At 39.7% G+C, this 16,541-nt stretch overlaps 1 protein-coding gene across 2 annotated transcripts in view; it reads left to right on the top strand.

Moving 5' to 3' along the window:
* The first annotated feature begins 6,439 nt into the window (after positions 1-6,439).
* The window catches only part of HDAC11 (histone deacetylase 11), a 28,677-nt gene continuing 18,575 nt past the window's right edge, over positions 6,440-16,541 (top strand). The window contains exons 1-3 of one of the 2 annotated variants that reach the window (XM_030458720.1): positions 6,440-6,524; positions 8,155-8,303; positions 11,344-11,444. In XM_030458720.1, coding sequence (XP_030314580.1) covers positions 6,523-6,524; positions 8,155-8,303; positions 11,344-11,444 — 252 coding nt within the window. In that variant the 5' untranslated portion in view covers positions 6,440-6,522. The remainder of the gene's footprint in view (positions 6,525-8,154; positions 8,304-11,343; positions 11,445-16,541) is intronic. The other variant, XM_030458721.1, reaches the window with a different exon arrangement.

Genomic DNA, 16,541 nt, shown 5'->3' on the forward strand with positions numbered 1-16,541 from the left:
GGTCAGTGATGGTTCATACTGCTGTAGTTCCTTTGCTTTTCTTGTCTGTGCTCAGGTGGTTACTGACAGTGCAGTGCCTTCAGGATATCTGGAGGCATTGTTACATTACAATTCATGACTCTAAAACAAGTACAGAAACATGAAAATATCGTAAAGGGATAATGGATTTGGAAGCATTTCAATCTGTTTTGTGTCATGATAATTTTCCCACAAGCCACACCTCACTTCTTTCGCTGAACCCCTGACTTCCCTTGGGGCAGTAGAAGTGTTCCTCAGCCTGGCAAATGCTAATTATGCTGCTGGTAGCAGAAAATTTATGCTCCTTGTTATGCTTCATGGAATTGGCTGCAACCTGTACCAAAGCAATAGTCAAATATAAATGTCTTGTATATTTAAACCAGATTTCTATATTAACTTCTTTTTTAAGAGAAGATTTTTTTCAGGGGAGCTTGAACTTTCTGATTTGTTTGTTTTCCAGCACAAGCTTGAATGTCTTTACCTCCTGTACAGTACCTTTTTCTAATGAATAGTATAATGCCAAGAAATGTGTATTGTGTACATAAAGGACAGATCAATGATTCTGAGTAGTCTTTTCTCATAAGAATGTTGGACTGGACATTTTAGTCCCTTCCTAGAGCTTATTCCAGTGAGAATTCTCTTTAATACTTATTGATATCTTTAGAAATATTCTGTAAAATTGTGTTTCTTTTCCCACTCTTCCACCTTCAGTTTGATTAAGTACCAATTAAGTACTCAGAAATTATTACAATTTTTACATTGAAAATTATAGCTTGTTGTTTCTTTCTTAATGGGAAAGGTGCCACCACCTGAGTACCAGATTTCTGAATGTATTTCTATTGAATTCACTTGAATAGTGCAGGACAGGAATTTGTGCTTTTTTTGCTGTTTTGTTGCACGCTATAAACAGACTAAATATCACTTCTATTATCAAAAATCAAACAAATATCAACTAAACGTGGTTTGTCGACTATTAATATTAGAACAATTAGAATCATCTGGGTTGGAAGGGACCTCAGAGATCATGAAGTCCTTGATCCACTACCGCTGCAGTTCCCAGCCCATGGCACTCAGTGCCACATCCAGTCTCTTTTGAAATATCTCCAGACACGGAGAATCCACTACTTCCCTGGGCAGCCCATTCCAATGTCTGATCACCCTCTCCGTAAAGAAATTCTTTCTAATATCTAACCTAAACCTCCCCTGGCACAACTTGAGACCCTGCCCTCTTGTCTTGCTGAGAGTTGCCTGGGAAAAGAGCCCAACCCCCCCCTGGCTCCAACCTCCTTTCAGGGAGTTGTAGAGAGTGATGAGGTCTCCCCTGAGCCTCCTCTTCTCCAGACTGAACACCCCCACCTCCCTCAGCCCTTCCTCACAGGACTTATGCTGAATCCCTTCACAGCCTCCTTGCTCTGCTCTGGACCTGCTCCAGCACCTCAATCTCCTTCCTAAGCTGAGGGGCCCAGAACTGGACACAGGACTCAAGGTGAAGTTGTCTGTGTAATTGGCAATGAAATTACAAAATTATATACCATATATTTATACATATATTTATAAATATGCTCTGGGAGAATAGATTGATAGCTATAGAATAGATAATAGAAATTAATTTGGAGACAAATCTGAGGCAATAGAGGAGTTATTAATTAACTTAATTGTGTTTCTCTCTTGTGCTCATGTTCATCCAGTTAAGTAACTAGCTGAGCTTCTGAAGGGACCTGCAGATAAGATACTTGTTTGAGAACTTTTCTTTCTTTGGAAATCATCTCATTGTACTAAACAAGATTTTTTCCATTTTGGTACTGACTCGTAGATGCTTACTCTGTCTGAGAGTAAATCAAGTCTTACAGCTTCCTCCACTGGTTGTTGGCTCAAGGCATTACACTGAGTCCCTCTAGTGAATCTGAAGAGGTTATTTGAAGTCTGTTTTGGATAAACCCCTGCTAGGATTTGTATAATCTCAATTCTGTTGCAATATCCTGCATCTCTTGTTTTGAGAACCACATGGCACTGAAGGCACAAAGTGGTGGTGAGTGGTATCATGCTCTTGTTTTAGAAACTGAGGGTTTCAGTTAGATGTTATTCAGCAAGGGAGAAGGACGTAGGCTAATAAGAGTGAAGATAGGACTGTGAAGAGAATAGTGATATCTTTAAGGAGTATTCAGGCCTTGTATTCCCATCTGCTCTGAGTAACACACAGGAAAGGAAGAATACTGTATCAGTTTCTGAGCTAGAAAAAGCACAGACTTTTTTCTGCTCTGCTGGATTAGAGAAATCAATCATTTCATATTTTCTAAACACCATGGAAGCAAATGTCTGATCTCAGTCGTGTCACCACATGGCAGATCAGACCTCTTAGGATCAAAGAGATGAATGTAGCACATGCTTTCAAAATATTATTTTCTGATTGAAAAGCAATAATTAAAAATTTCTGTAGAAATTCATATGAGTTACTATTATAATTTTTATACATGAAAAGTCAGTCCTGATATAAGTTAAAAATCTCTTTCTATATGTTCCTTTAAAAGTGTTTCATCCCTGATTTTATTTGTAGCTCATTTCTTCTCATTTCTTCACGCTACCTGCTTCAAAACCTTCAACTCAGACTTGTTTGACAGCAAACTATTTGTGATGTGGCTCTTATTTCAGTCCTGAGGGTCTTTTGCCCTTTGAGAAATAATACTTTGCATCCCACAACTGAAACAAAATGAAGTGACTTGCACATTGCTGTTTTTTTCTGCAGAGGACAGGCTGTGGTGACAAGAGCTGGGGTTGAGACATAGGAGGTAGCTCAGGTGTCCTGGTATAGAGGAGGGGGGTGACTGCAGAGCTCAGGCCTCATAAAATCTACTCAGATTATTTCAGTTCTTGGATTATTTCAGCTCCAGGCAGTAACTGCAAAGTTTCTGGGAGGTTAAAACAATACTGTAAGTTGCATCAACTCTTCATTTGGCATCATGCTGCTTCACTTGTAAGACAGGTGACCCAAAGGTTACACCACTAATGACTTTGCTACCACTGACTTTCATTTTTAACTTCACTGTTTCTTGATATGGAAAAACCCTTATCATGTTTCACCATCATGTTTAAAGAATTTCACTATCATGCAACATCAGATCTAAGAAGTCATTTGCATCTTTTTTATGTGGGACATTTGTTTTTCTGCTTGCTGAAAGCACCTGTTTTTTCTAGCAATTCAGGCTCTGGGACCCATAATCAAACATATCCACACAAGTGGATCCCTGAGCTTTAAAGAGACCAATCCCATGAATATCCTGAAAAGAGTTCTCCAGAAGGACAAAGCCATTTCCTGAATCAATTCCAAACTGGAGCCACGTTATAAACAAGTATTTCTTTTAGAAGGCAGCCTGTCCTCCCAGAGGTGCTTTCTATGATTCTCATCTTGAAGGATGACAAAGATCACACCAAACAAGCCAGACCTTGAGAGTTAACAGGCTGCTGGTTATTTATTATAAGTCATATGCCTGTGCTCTCAGGGATGCAGTAATTAATAAACTCCCTTACCACAAGACCCTGGTGTTATCCATAATGCTGTCAAAGCCATTCGAGTTTGTCTCACGAGAAGCAAAATGGTATAAGGAGAAAACATTTCCATTGCCTTGGGAAAACAGAGCTATCATCTGAGAAACAGCATCCACACACTGCAGAAGATGGGTTGTAATTGATATATTTTGTCACTTCTGTGTTGTACTTGGGGCCTAATTTCGAAGGATTCCAAGAACTTTAGAGACTCATAGCTTGTTATGAGTATGTGGTTTTATTCTAAGAGACATAGGTCATCTTCTTGTCTTTGCTGCTGACTTTTTCTTCTTGCCTGGCTTTTCTAATTTCAAAGAGAAGACTATTCCACAGAGAATTCCACAGAACTTTTAAAAGAAATCTCTTCCATCCAAAAGTATGAATGAGCTATTGCAGTACATTTTGTGAATGTGTATTAATTTAAGTGTATTGTTTGGTTTTTATTTTTTTAAATTAAAATATTTCACTTATATGTATTTAAAATACAAATTCATGACAGAATATTTTTTTGGAAAGGTCACTTTGTTTTAAATCCTACAATGCTGTAAAAAGATAATGTGAACCCCAACTTTTCTTCAGAAAGTTTCTCTTAAGAGTGACTAGTGAATGAAAAATGTCATTATTTGCTCAGCTCTGTTTCTCTCACTGTGCTGTAAGGTTTCCTAATCTATTTGCCTTGACAAGTGTGCTGGCAGAAAACTGGAGCTTGGAGAACGTCCAGAATCCAACACAAGTCATTCTCTTGCATATCTTGGGCCTAATTTATGAGGAAGTAGTTACCTTCTACCCAAAAAAAAAAAAAAGAAAAGAAAAAAAAATACTAGACAACAATATTATGCCCTATATGGTTTGTTTAAAAAACTGTTAAAACCTCATTATGATGATGAAACTAACTTCTGATGTTTCCTCAGCAGGGCTGTACCTCCTCTGGGGTGAGAACTGATGGATTGTTGGGTCTTCAGTGTACAGCTCCTTGGAACCACAGCAGCATCAAGAACAGTCACAGAGTGCCCAAATGGTAAATAATAAACTATATTTCCTGATTTATAGTCTTTAAAATGATGCATGCTGCATGGAAAGAACTCCATGTCTTGGTTGTCTCTCTTTTACTGGAGACAAAAAGAGTGACCAGACCTTAGCCTAAATCTGTGCAGCACTTCCTCAGGGTGCCTCCGAGGGAACATGTCCCTGCTGCTGGCACAGAAAGTAGAAGGCATTATTAGGTGGCCTGGTGGGAATCAGCATGCAGGTAAGAGCATGACTTACTGTGGCATCAAATGAGGAGAATGAAAGCAGAAGATGTCATGGGTAGCCCAACACAAGTAGTGGGCACATCCCAACACCACAAGGAGACAGAGCTGTTGGAGCCAGTCCAGAGGGGGGCCTGCATATGATCTGAAAGCTGGAGCAGCTCTGCTCTGGAGACAGGCTGAGAAAGCTGGGGTTGTTCAGCCTGGAGAAAGTTCCAGGGAGATATTAGAGCACCTTCCAGTACTCTGGAAGAGGTATCCAGAGGGATTCTGGAAATCTGGGGAGCTGGGATTCTATGATGTTTGATTTTTGGGGGTGAGAAAAGGAATGACTAACCACGTTTTCCAGTGGAAGAAGTGTTGGTGTCATAGTTTAGATGTGAATGATTATTGGGAAAGGGCAGACAAAAAACAACTTACAAGATTCAACAAATAGTTTATCTTTAATTTCAGTTTAATAGTAAACAAATTAAAATTAAATAACGTGCTCTATTTGTGTCTAGTTAACCAAACAATCCAACACCAAATTGTAATTAAGCACCAAGCTTTAAGCAGTCCATTACAAGGAATAAAAGGCAGATATGCTGAATACTGAGGCAAGTGCACAAAAGGCCAGAACAACAAGAAATGTTAATTAAAAGATAATGTCAAAGGGATAGAATGTTTTCTTGGGATAACAGTCTCATGCTGCTAAATAAATACCAAGGTGAAGTCCAGGCATCCATCAAAACTGAATGCCAAGTCAAAGCCAGCATAATTTATGAAGAAAGACATTTATCTGGAACTCTCATAAAGAGATATTAGTCCTCATGAGAAAAGAGTGATTGTGTGCATTTATCCTTGGTTTGATAGATATTGCTTGTATTGATGGACCATTTTTCATGGTGGCATTATTGATTTAGCTGTACAACTGTGGAAGAAATACTTTTTGTATATATTCAAGCAGGGTAGCAAAGCACACTTGAAGCTAACTTCTTTTTCTTGTGTGCCTGAATGTAGAGATGGTGTTCCTGAGGTGAGTCTTGACCTGATAACATCAGTGGGAGTTCTGCTGCTTGGTTAGATGATATTCCTACTTCACTTTTGTTCTCTTCATTATCCTGCTAAGCTGCTATGTCTCTTCGTCTACTGGTATCTTGTAAATTTTACTTTATACTGATAACCATATTTTCCTTTCCAAAGATATCATTTCTGTGGAATCACTTTGAGGCCCTTGATATAAAATCGCGGCAGCAGCTGAGGTAAAATATAAATATTGGGGTGAGTTTTTCTAAGTCTCACAGCACACCACCTGCTTTTCCTGGGACCTGGCGTTTCCCTTTACCCGATTCCTTCTGCATCTCATCCCGCACCACCCCGTCCGCCTCGCAGATCCCCCAGACACCCCCATTAAACGTTAAAGACGTTTTCCCCGGAGCCGTGGTTCCTCTACGCGTGACCGCTGTCCCTCCAAAGCTTTGCAGGAGTCCTCTCCTTCTCTGCCCCCTGCTCGGACCCTCCTTACGCTGCTACCGGTCACCCCACGGGGATCCGCGCTGAGCCACCCCCGTTCCCGTCCGGCCCGCTCCGGCCTCTGCCCGTCCCGCTGCTCCCCGATCCCGCCCGGCCCCGCCGTGTCTCCGCCCGCCGAGAGGCGGGGCCGTGGGGCTGCCGGTGCCGGTGCCGCTCCCGCGTACCCTGCGCCGCCTGCCCAGCGCCCGCGGACGGCGGGGGGATGTGAGTACCGCGGGGAGCCGGACCAGGGGCCGTTGCGGAGCTGCTGGGCCGGGTGGGAGGCGGCCTCCCGGGGCGGCAGGAAGGCCCGGGCCCAGCGGAGGAGGGAGAGTAGGAGGGGGAGGAGGAGACGGAGGCCTGCCCGGCCTGGGGGCCCGTCCTTCCCGGCCTGGGGACTCGCCCTGCCCGGGGGCAGGCCCGCCAGGTGCGCCCGGGAAGCTGCCCGGAGCAGTGCTGCTTCTGCCCCCCGAGACTGGCCGCCCCTGCCCGCCTCACTCCACCCCGGCCGCCTGAAACCCGCCCCGGAGCCACCTGCACCGGTCCCGGCCCGGCCAGGTGGGGCCTGAGGTGTCCTGGGGTAAGGGAGGGAGCGCCCAGGGAAGCATCTCCTGGGCTCAGCCCTCCCGGTGGCACAAGGCGCTGTGCTGCACCCCCTTTTACTGCCGGGGGGGGCGAGGGAAGGCTCCGGGGAGCCCTGGCGCCTTGTGTGGGTGATGTGTGGGCTGCAGGCGCTGGTGAAAAACCTTCATTGTCTTCCTGTTTGGGTTTGTTTTGTTTTATGGGAGACTTTTGAATTTAGGGGGACTTCAAGGGGCTTTTTCTGTGCGTTATTTAGGCTGGAAATAAGAGGTTTTCTGTTCGTATTGTTCACCTGACAAAGGACCCTTCTGTCTTGCTCAGCGACTTGTGAAGCACTTTGCAAACCCGAATTAAATTTCGGGGCCCAAAAGCAGTCTCAAAATAACTCAATACTACCGGGCTTGGGGTAGAGGAGGAAGGCCAGAGCTGGTGGAACAGGCTGGGTATTAACGCAGCCCCACTCTGGGGTTTGGCTGGCCTGGTGACCCCTGTGTGCAAACTGGTGTCACCCAAATCCTCCAGCTGAACACTGCAGTGCTTGGCTGGGCTGGGAAGGAGGGCTCCGAGCTGACTGTTCTGTTGAGTTGAGGAGAACACAGGTATTTGGAAGAGGGCTAAAGGAAAAGTGTTGGTTGAGGGTTATAGGCATGAGATCTGGTTGTATGTATACAAAACCACACCTGTTTTGCTGAGCTGCTCGCAAAATAATCTGCTGCTCCTTTGGAAAGGATCCCAGAAATCTTTCTAACCTTGTGCTGTTAGAAGAATCATGTAAAGGAGCAGTGTGGTTTGTTTCTTTCAGTTATCTTTACATACAGACTTTAAAATGTGAGTCTAGTCATGTATTTGTTGAAGGTTGCAGTGTCTGTAAAACCGGGTGCAACTTCTTAAGCTAGAGGCAATGCTTGATAAGCTTGGAAAGATGAGGGGAGTGAAGCAAACATTTCCATTAATTAATGTCTGCAATGAGCTACCTCTGCCTAATTCATTAATATGCATTCTTCAGTTATTTTTTTTGCCCACCCCTGGTTAGCTCAAGAGTTTAGCTGTACAGGTTGAAGTGAGGGATGTTGCTGTACCTGACCCTACTGCTGAAAAGCCATTAAATAAAAGTTTTCCCTTTTAGTGACAGTGGGAAATAGCACCTCCAGGAATCATTCTTAATGTGAAGTTAGTGTTTAAAAGGACTATTAAATTGTAGTTTTTGTGAAAAACATTCAACATTGTAAATAGTTGCTAAAAATGGTGACAGGGCTGTTTTTTGCTTTTCAAGGCCTCACAGAACTGAGCTGTATGAGGATCCTCCATCAACATGCTGGCCTATCGTTTATTCTCCAGACTACAACATCACATTTGTGGGACTTGAGAAACTGCATCCATTTGATGCAGGGAAATGGGGAAAAGTAATCAATTTTTTGAAAGGTAAATTAACAGAAGGTGCCTCTTAGACCAACGTTTACACAAGAGCTAAGAGAAATTATGTGGTTAGTGCAGACTTATGTTAATAATTGCCAGTATAATAGTGACTGTACATCTTCATTGCTCATTGTGTGGATATAAGCTATACTAATCAGTCATATTTGGAGCACTTAAATATTTTTTTTCTTTTTCTGGATTTAAATCAGGATTTAATTTAAATCTGGATTTAAATTAATTTAACTTAAATGAATTGTGAGATTTCTGAGGTGTTGGATGTCATATATTGTTTAAGATGTTGCTTATAAAATATTTAAAAGATGAAACTGTAGTGTTAGAACAAACATCTTGCACGAGGGCATGAGGTTAAAATACTTTTTAACCTAAAAAGGTGTGTTGCACAGTCCTTTGAAAATATATGTATCTGCTCACTCCACTAAGTCAGTCATGGTGTCTGTGCAGTGTGAAACTCATGAAATGGGATTGAAAATTCAAGCTCATGAAATGCTTTGCTCTCTGCAGAGGTGTGAATAATGCTGGTCAGAGTAGCTACTTTGGTTCATTTTGTTGTAGCCCAGAGCATTACAAGACTGAGTGAAAAGGAGTGAGGAGGAACATGAGCTTAGCAATGCCTTAGACCATATCAAGTATTTCTGGTCTTTGCAATTTGAATGAATGCATGAAGTGAGCAGAATTTCATTGCATGGCCTTTATGAGAAATGTTCTTGTGGGATGTTTGAGAACTGTTTCCACATCTGAAGCAGGCACCAGATTCTTGACTTTCCAAGTTAGGTGCAGACTGCTGAAGCCTTGTGGATGTCACTCAGCATGCCACGTTTGGATGCTCAACAGGGTGTCAAAGATTTGAACACTTTCAGTTCTAGATGAGTGCTGGAGAGAGCAGTGTTTCCTCTTGAGGACAGCTCCTGTTGGCAGTTCTGGTTTCTTCATTCTTTTAAGGACCAAGATGCACCTAAACCAGAATACAGACTTCAGTTTTATAGCACTGAATGGAAATCCTTCTTGTGTTAGCTGCAAGATTACAAAGTTTGGCTTGCAAAACCTGAGTTGTAGTTTGGGAGTACTGTGTCTGCTTACCTATAGCTTTGTGCTTCTCTTGCTTTACACCAGGTGTAACAGGAACTGGGGCATTCCTTGTGGCTTGTGAAACTACAGGTGTTAATGACCAGCTTGCTGGGAGGTATAATTTACTCTTCTTAGATTGCAGGCAGTCTACTGGCAAATGGTGCTTCTCAGGCTGAGAGATCAGTGCATCTTGTATGAATCTGTTCTTTATCAACCTCATGATATTCTAATAATGTTTAGGAAGAGCTTTGAGGTGACAGGCAGGACTTGTGATGGTGCTCATTATTGCTGTTTGAACAAAACTGGAAGATACAGGCAGAAATACATCAAGGAAATATAAATGTAAGAACCAAGCTTAGGCTCAGGACCTAGAAAATCTTTATAATCTTTATTGAAAAAAGCAACCTTTTTCTTTTGCCAAGACAAAGGTTACTGGAGAGCCAGGCTGCCTCCATTTTTGTGATCTCAATGACCCCTTCAATTAATGGAGACAACTCTTTTCCAGTTGACTATTGCCATTCCAACTTTAGGCTGCCTTGTATTTGTATTTAATTGAGCTTAAATTCTACAACTCCATTTAGTAGCTGAGTTCTGGATCTTCCCTCAAACAACCTTTCCATAACTATTTTCTGAATTCATTCAAAACCTCTGCCTTTCTGCTCCTTCTCTATATGAAGTCTTTTCATCTAGCTCTTTTTTGAGTGAAATATCTGCTCTAGTCTCAAATAGTCTCAAATTTTCACAGAAAATCAGTTTTCCCTGATCAATTTATTCACCTTGCTTTGTAAAGGAGAAAGAAGCCACAGGATACCTTCTGGTTGTCTGTGGCTCTGTAGCAATTCCTGGCAACATCTGATCTTCCTCTTTATTTCAGAAAATCACCAGTGAAAATCTCTCTGTGCTTACCTTCTTCTTCCTCAGAATGAAAGTTTTAGCAGTTTGTCTTTCTGTTTGATACCAGTGTGTGAATGAAATGTTCCCCAAGCCAGGAGAGACATAAGCTTGCCAGAACAAATATTGTTGCAGGTGCTGTTCTTGTGTAACAACAAAATCTCACATTTGTGAGTTAAACTCCTCCAAGTATAAATTGGAAAGATACACTGTTAGAATACTGTAGCCACCCAGCAATTAAATAAAAATATTTCTCTGGGAATATCGGCATGGTGCCTTGCATTTGTTGTTTGTAGTGATCATCTGCAAAGCAACATTATTTTTCTGCACTGCTTGGGTTTTTTAGTTGACTGGAACTTGTACTTTCTGGCAAGTTTATCCAGATGCATGCATTCAAAGGTATTATCTTTGATCACATTCGGAAATCTTGCAGGGGCATTTTGTAACTTGCTCTAGTAAAACTAGATTTTAAAATAAACTATTGGTCTCTAGGGGGAAGAATTAATAGTTGGTCAAAGGTGTTTCTTGAAATGAATTGCAGGTAGGGATGTGACAGACATATCCTAATAATGTGTAAGCATTTGCTTCATGAACATCCAAGCAATTATTTTGTATTGCATGTTGGTATTTTTTTTATTTCCATCATATTGAGGGAATTAAATACTAGTATCAAATATGCATTTTTTTTAAAGTGTGTTAAAGAATGGTGGAGACTTGATGGTACAAGCACTAAGGTTTTCCCAGTGGATTAAGCCCTAGACTGTAAGGATTCTTTTGTGTCTGTCCATCCTCTGCTGTCTGTCTTGTCTTTTAGTTTAAACAAGAAGTTACTGTGGTTGCACTCTGAAAACTTCAGGTAAACAATACTTATCATTTACACAATAAGTAGCTTACTTATATAACAGGTATGGATTTGAAAGGTTTGTAAACACTGAGTAAGCAAATGTTATTTTGATGATTTATAGGTGAAGTTTCTTCATCAAGGTTAGAGTTGGTTCTTTGGCAGGGTGGAATATGGGAAGTTAAGTGATGGTGTACAATGCCAACTGTTATTTCTCTTCTATTTCAGAAGAAAAACTAATTTCAGATGACTTGATAGTGCAGGCACGGGAAGCTACTGATGAAGATCTCTTGGTGGTTCACACAAGGCGCTACCTTAATAAATTAAAGGTGCTGTACTTATTTATGTTTTTCAATCAAGTTGCCTGGAATTAGTGTCAAGGCCAACAGATATGCTACTGCTTTCATTATAGAATCAACTTTTACAGATTATGGAATTGTGTGTTTTTAATTAAACATTGTAATCGAGAATGCTGAAAGAAAAACATAAAAATAGCACGGAATTCACATTATAGAGGGGTGGAAGAGAAAGAGGATCTATTGTGCTAAATAGGAGACCTGAAATGATATTTCAAAATTAAAGCACCTAAGTATAAATTAAATGTTTGAGATGCAAATAATATTGTCTTTAGCACTGGGATTTTAGTCTTCAAAAGTGTAAGTTTTGATTTAGTTATTAAAATACAGTCTGAAATTGAAAATATGTTGAAGAGCTCCAAAATGGATTACTTTTCTGAATGTTTTTTTTACTCAAGGTTTGAATTATGGCTTTGAGGTTTATGTAGTTTCAAAAGAGTATCCATATAGGGATTCTGTTGGCAGTCAGTTGTAGTGGGAAATGCTGGTTTCTTACTTAGACACTCCCTGTAACAGCGGAATATGGAAGGAGTTGAAAGACCATTGCAGGGGCCTAACTTGAATGTTATCTGTGGGTGAAGGTTTCCAGTACCAGCTCATACAGGACTACAGATTCACAGGGGTTAAAGAGCATTTATTGGGTATTTATAAATGAAACATCCATTTATTAAACTTCTCTGTAACTTTAAAATGTGAACACGAGTTTTATTTCTGAATATATTCAGTAATCTGTAGATGGAACATGAGCACAGGTGGTACTGCTTTTATTTTACAACTCTCTACTTGGAGAGCAGAGAAGAGATTTGCATTAGAAATCATCTTCTATTTCATAATTTGAAAAGTCATTTTGAGTCATCTTTGCCCTTCCACAGTGAAAGAGTCCTTGTATTGCTATTTCTGGAATATTTTATTTTTCTGGGTAAGAGGTCTGTTATTTGTTTGAACTTTTCAGTCTTACTTCTTTTGTTAGTTCTCTTACGCTGCTTCATTTTGTGCTGTAAAGTTACATGCAATGTCATACATCATTAGTTTTGGTCTTATTGCAGCTATTCTTGATACCAATCTCTGAATTCCATGGAACCACCTACCTCTTTTTACTGAATCACTTTTTTGAAGCTGGTTGTAATGTGCATAGCTCTGTTTGGAATAGCATAATAATATTAGTACCTTCAGGATGGCTTCACAGGGAACTGCCTGTACAGCTTGGTGTTCAAAACCAGTACTGTTGTTTGCATTCAGATGTGATTAACTCTGTATCTCTTGTGCCTCTTTTCTTGAGAGAATATTTCCTACAGTTGTAGAAACTGGAAGACATTGTACTGGTCATACCAGTAAATTCCTGCCAAGCAGTGAACATAGAACTGCTTAGTTGCAAATTCAGAATAACATAGGGCCTAGGGTATCCTGTGTATTGCCTTAACCATAGTCTGCTGTTCTATTTTATTTATTTTTTTTTAGCCCAGACAAATACAGATCTACCAATAAATGACATAATTTTATGTTAGATCAGCTATGAAGTCCACAAAGGTCTTGTGTTTCTGAGGATGCCCAGGTGTCTTACAGTAACAGATCATTTGCATGTTTGTTTAAAATTTGGGCATGAATTTAGCAGGAAATTCCATAGACTTGTGAGAAGAGATGGTGGCTGGTATCTTAGCAGTAGCTGAAGAAGCTGGCTGGAGGTTGGTTGAAGAGAAATAAAGTATGGTGTGGACAAAGAAAATTAAACAGTACTCAACAGAAATCAGTTCTGGGTTGGAAGGAAGGCTCTCCCTGTTTCCCTGCATGACTGGTCCTTACAACAGAATTTGGCATTTTGAACTGAGCTGATTCCCCCTCAGTAATTCCTTTGAAGAATTCAATTCTCTAAGGTAACAACTGGACTTTGGATCCTTTGCTTGCAGTACTTTCCTGCTTACTGCCTTTTTCTAGTGTTACGTAAAGTATTAATTTCCTATATATCAGCATTTTGAAATGTAGCAAGGAGATGTAGGTTAAAGCCAGTTTCAGACCAAGTCTTGCCCTTGAACCATTTTTACCTCTGAGAGGTTCTATGGTAACGTGAGTGAACTCTGAAATGCAAGTGATTTAAAAATGAAAAGTTGATCTCTTTATTAGAGAAGTAAATTTTTACATTTAGTGAAAACTGGATTGAGAGTGTCCCACAGTGCTGTGGGCAGTGTGCCTGAGGAAGGCAGCAAGACCTGTGGGAATGAAGGCAGCAGGAGCAGGCTCAGAAATAATCAGTTCAGCCTGTGATAGTTGTTGATATTTTAGGTGTCCAGCTAAACCAGCACAGAGCACATCCTGGGCATGCATGGCATTAGTGACCAAAAGAGATGTGGCAGCTGAAAACCTGTGGGTTTGGTTTGGGAAAATCAGGTCCCTTCAGAAGTATATAAAGTTCTCCTGTCCAGTTCCTCAGCTCATGCAGTCCTTGGGCTGTCCATCATGTTTTTGCCTTGCTCAGTTTTTTCAGTCTTCATTGGTGAAAAGTTTGTGAAGGTGAGTGGTGGTTTGCTGTGCTATGTTGATTTAGAAGTCGTGAGGATCAGCTTCATTTACCTGCTCTTTTCATCTAACTTTTCATATAATGTGTTAGGTAAAGGTCTGTAGAAATGCAAAATACAAAAATGTTTTTTTAAAGGTAATGAGATTTGAGTATGCTTGGAGAGTAATGAAAAATACAAAAGTGTCTTCACAGGGGATAAGGTCTGACAGGTTTCAGTTTTCATACCACTGTTTGTATGCATTCTTGGCAGCAAAACCAACTACTAAGCCTCTTGAGGATGAAGTAACATTTGGTTAACAGTGATTTATTTTTCCTTCAATATTTCCAAGTCTTCAGTTGAGAAACTGATGCACCAGACTGTTTTACTGGCTGGTTGGTTTCCTTGGTTGTATCACCTGGCTGTCATTGGTTTCTATCAGCTCAGTGTCTTCTTCCTAATGAAAATAGTGCATTGGTACCTTGACCTAGGAATTTTTGTGAAAATTGCAAGCTTCCTGTTCTCCTTTATGATTTTATCTTACATTAATTCAAGTTAAGACATACTTTCTGTATCTATTGAGGGTACACCCAAATAGCTTTGTCCCTAGCAAGCTTCTAAATATAAAACCATGGTAGTTGCTTGGTGTTGGATTTGCAAGTCTGTGAATTTTTCCTTGAAGCTAGGACTAACTCCAAAAACTTATCAAGGATTTAAATGCAATTTAAATTTAGATATTAAAGAACAAAATTGCCCATTTTCTAAAATTTTATGTGTAGTTGGCTATTTTAAAATGCTGGAATACCATGAATGCACAACATAAAAGGCACTACATCAGAGACTGGTTTTTGATCACTAAAGTGCAGTTTGTATTAATCCAGGATGTATCAGCATGAAAGTGACTACTTTAGCTTCCTAGTGTTACCTTTTCACCATTAGTCCTTGAAAACTACTGATTTGAATTATTGCATATTGAACCTTACTAAGAGTGGAGTTTTTATAACTAGAGGATTCTAGGTTAATAGTAATTATACTGTATAAGTGCTCAAGTGCTTTATAAGTTGCTTGTCTCAAGCAATGAAAATTAGGAACTCAAAGGTTTTTTTTTTTTCTTTTGTTTTGTTTTTAATATCTTGATACAGTGCTCTTAAACAAATTTGATGATACTGCCTACCAGTTAATTTGGTTGAAGGCATGTAGTAAAGTAAAATATACCTGGTTACAGGTTAACCTGACATTTTTATTCTCTTTAAGAAAACAGGGAGTGACTTATTTATTTTTAATTTAGACTTAAAATCATAAATTGAATTATTTACCTGAAACACAGGGAGGTAAATAATCTTAAATCTTATACTAGCAATAGAAATGAAAAGATAAATGGAGTCTCTAACTAAAAAGAAAAGAATAAGGTATGTTACTGAGTACTGTTTATTTATAATTGTTACCCTTGAATCCAGACCAGGTTTTAATTTCTACTTTGTAACATGTCTACAGAACTTTATTAGAGAATCAGTAATTTGATGATGGCTGAGTGAGGTAAAGTAACTACCAGAAGAAACACTAACTGATATACTGATACTCTTCTGTGATACAGGCAATTTGAATGAAAAGTAAGGATTAAAAAAAAAATAATAAAAATTGAAGTGCTTGTTGTGTGTCAAAGGGAACTAAAAAGTGTATATCTAGTGTTATGGCAGCCAGATCACAGCCTGGAGAACATAATTAATGTGATCCCTTTCTAATAAAAATAATTTTTTATTTTTACAATACAAAAAGTATTGTAAATATAAACTTGTAAGTATACAAGTATACAAGTATATGAAACCAATTCCTTCTGATTACTTTTCCAAGTATGTATGTAGATGTTCTGAGCATTTATTGCAGGAAATGTTGGATGACAAAATTAAAACATTGAGGAAAAGAAGTGCATGGAGCTGTCCACAGTTGGAGGTGTTACTACAGTGGGGTTTCTTTTAAGAAGCATTTTCATTAGGCTATAGTTGTATTCTTAATATTTAAGATTTTCCTCTCAGGAACTGCTTAAGCACAGCAAAGGGCTAAGGCTGAAGCAGTGGATGTCTGTGGCTTTGGCACTGTTCTGGGGGTGTCCTCAGCTGGAAAGGAGTTTTGCTCACTCTTTACTCATACCACAGTTGCATTTCTTGAATTTATTTAAGAACCTGCAGCAGCATCCTGTTGATTTGAGTCTTCATTGCTCCCATTGCTTGCTCTTGAGATTAATTTTGTTTTTTAAACTGTGTAAAAACTTTCTCAAGTGTTGTGATCATTGTTCACAATGAAAGTTTATTTTATCCATATGTGCACTCTTCAGTTTTAGAACAACATGACTGAACCTTACATCATGCTTGTTTAAAAGCTAAAATAATCTTGCAGAAGGACTTTATCATGATTGGCTGTGTTACAAAATAATTAAACCATTTTGATACAGGGTTGGTAGTATGGTAACAATAATATCTTACAAAAATAAAAGCAGTAAGAGCTTAAAATCAACTTGGCAAAATATTGTTAGTACTTGACTTTATAAATAATGCCACCCTCCCACCCCACCCAAGAGTACTTT

The sequence above is a fragment of the Calypte anna genome, chromosome 12 (genome assembly GCF_003957555.1).
Source record: "Calypte anna isolate BGI_N300 chromosome 12, bCalAnn1_v1.p, whole genome shotgun sequence".
Taxonomy (NCBI): domain Eukaryota; kingdom Metazoa; phylum Chordata; class Aves; order Apodiformes; family Trochilidae; genus Calypte; species Calypte anna.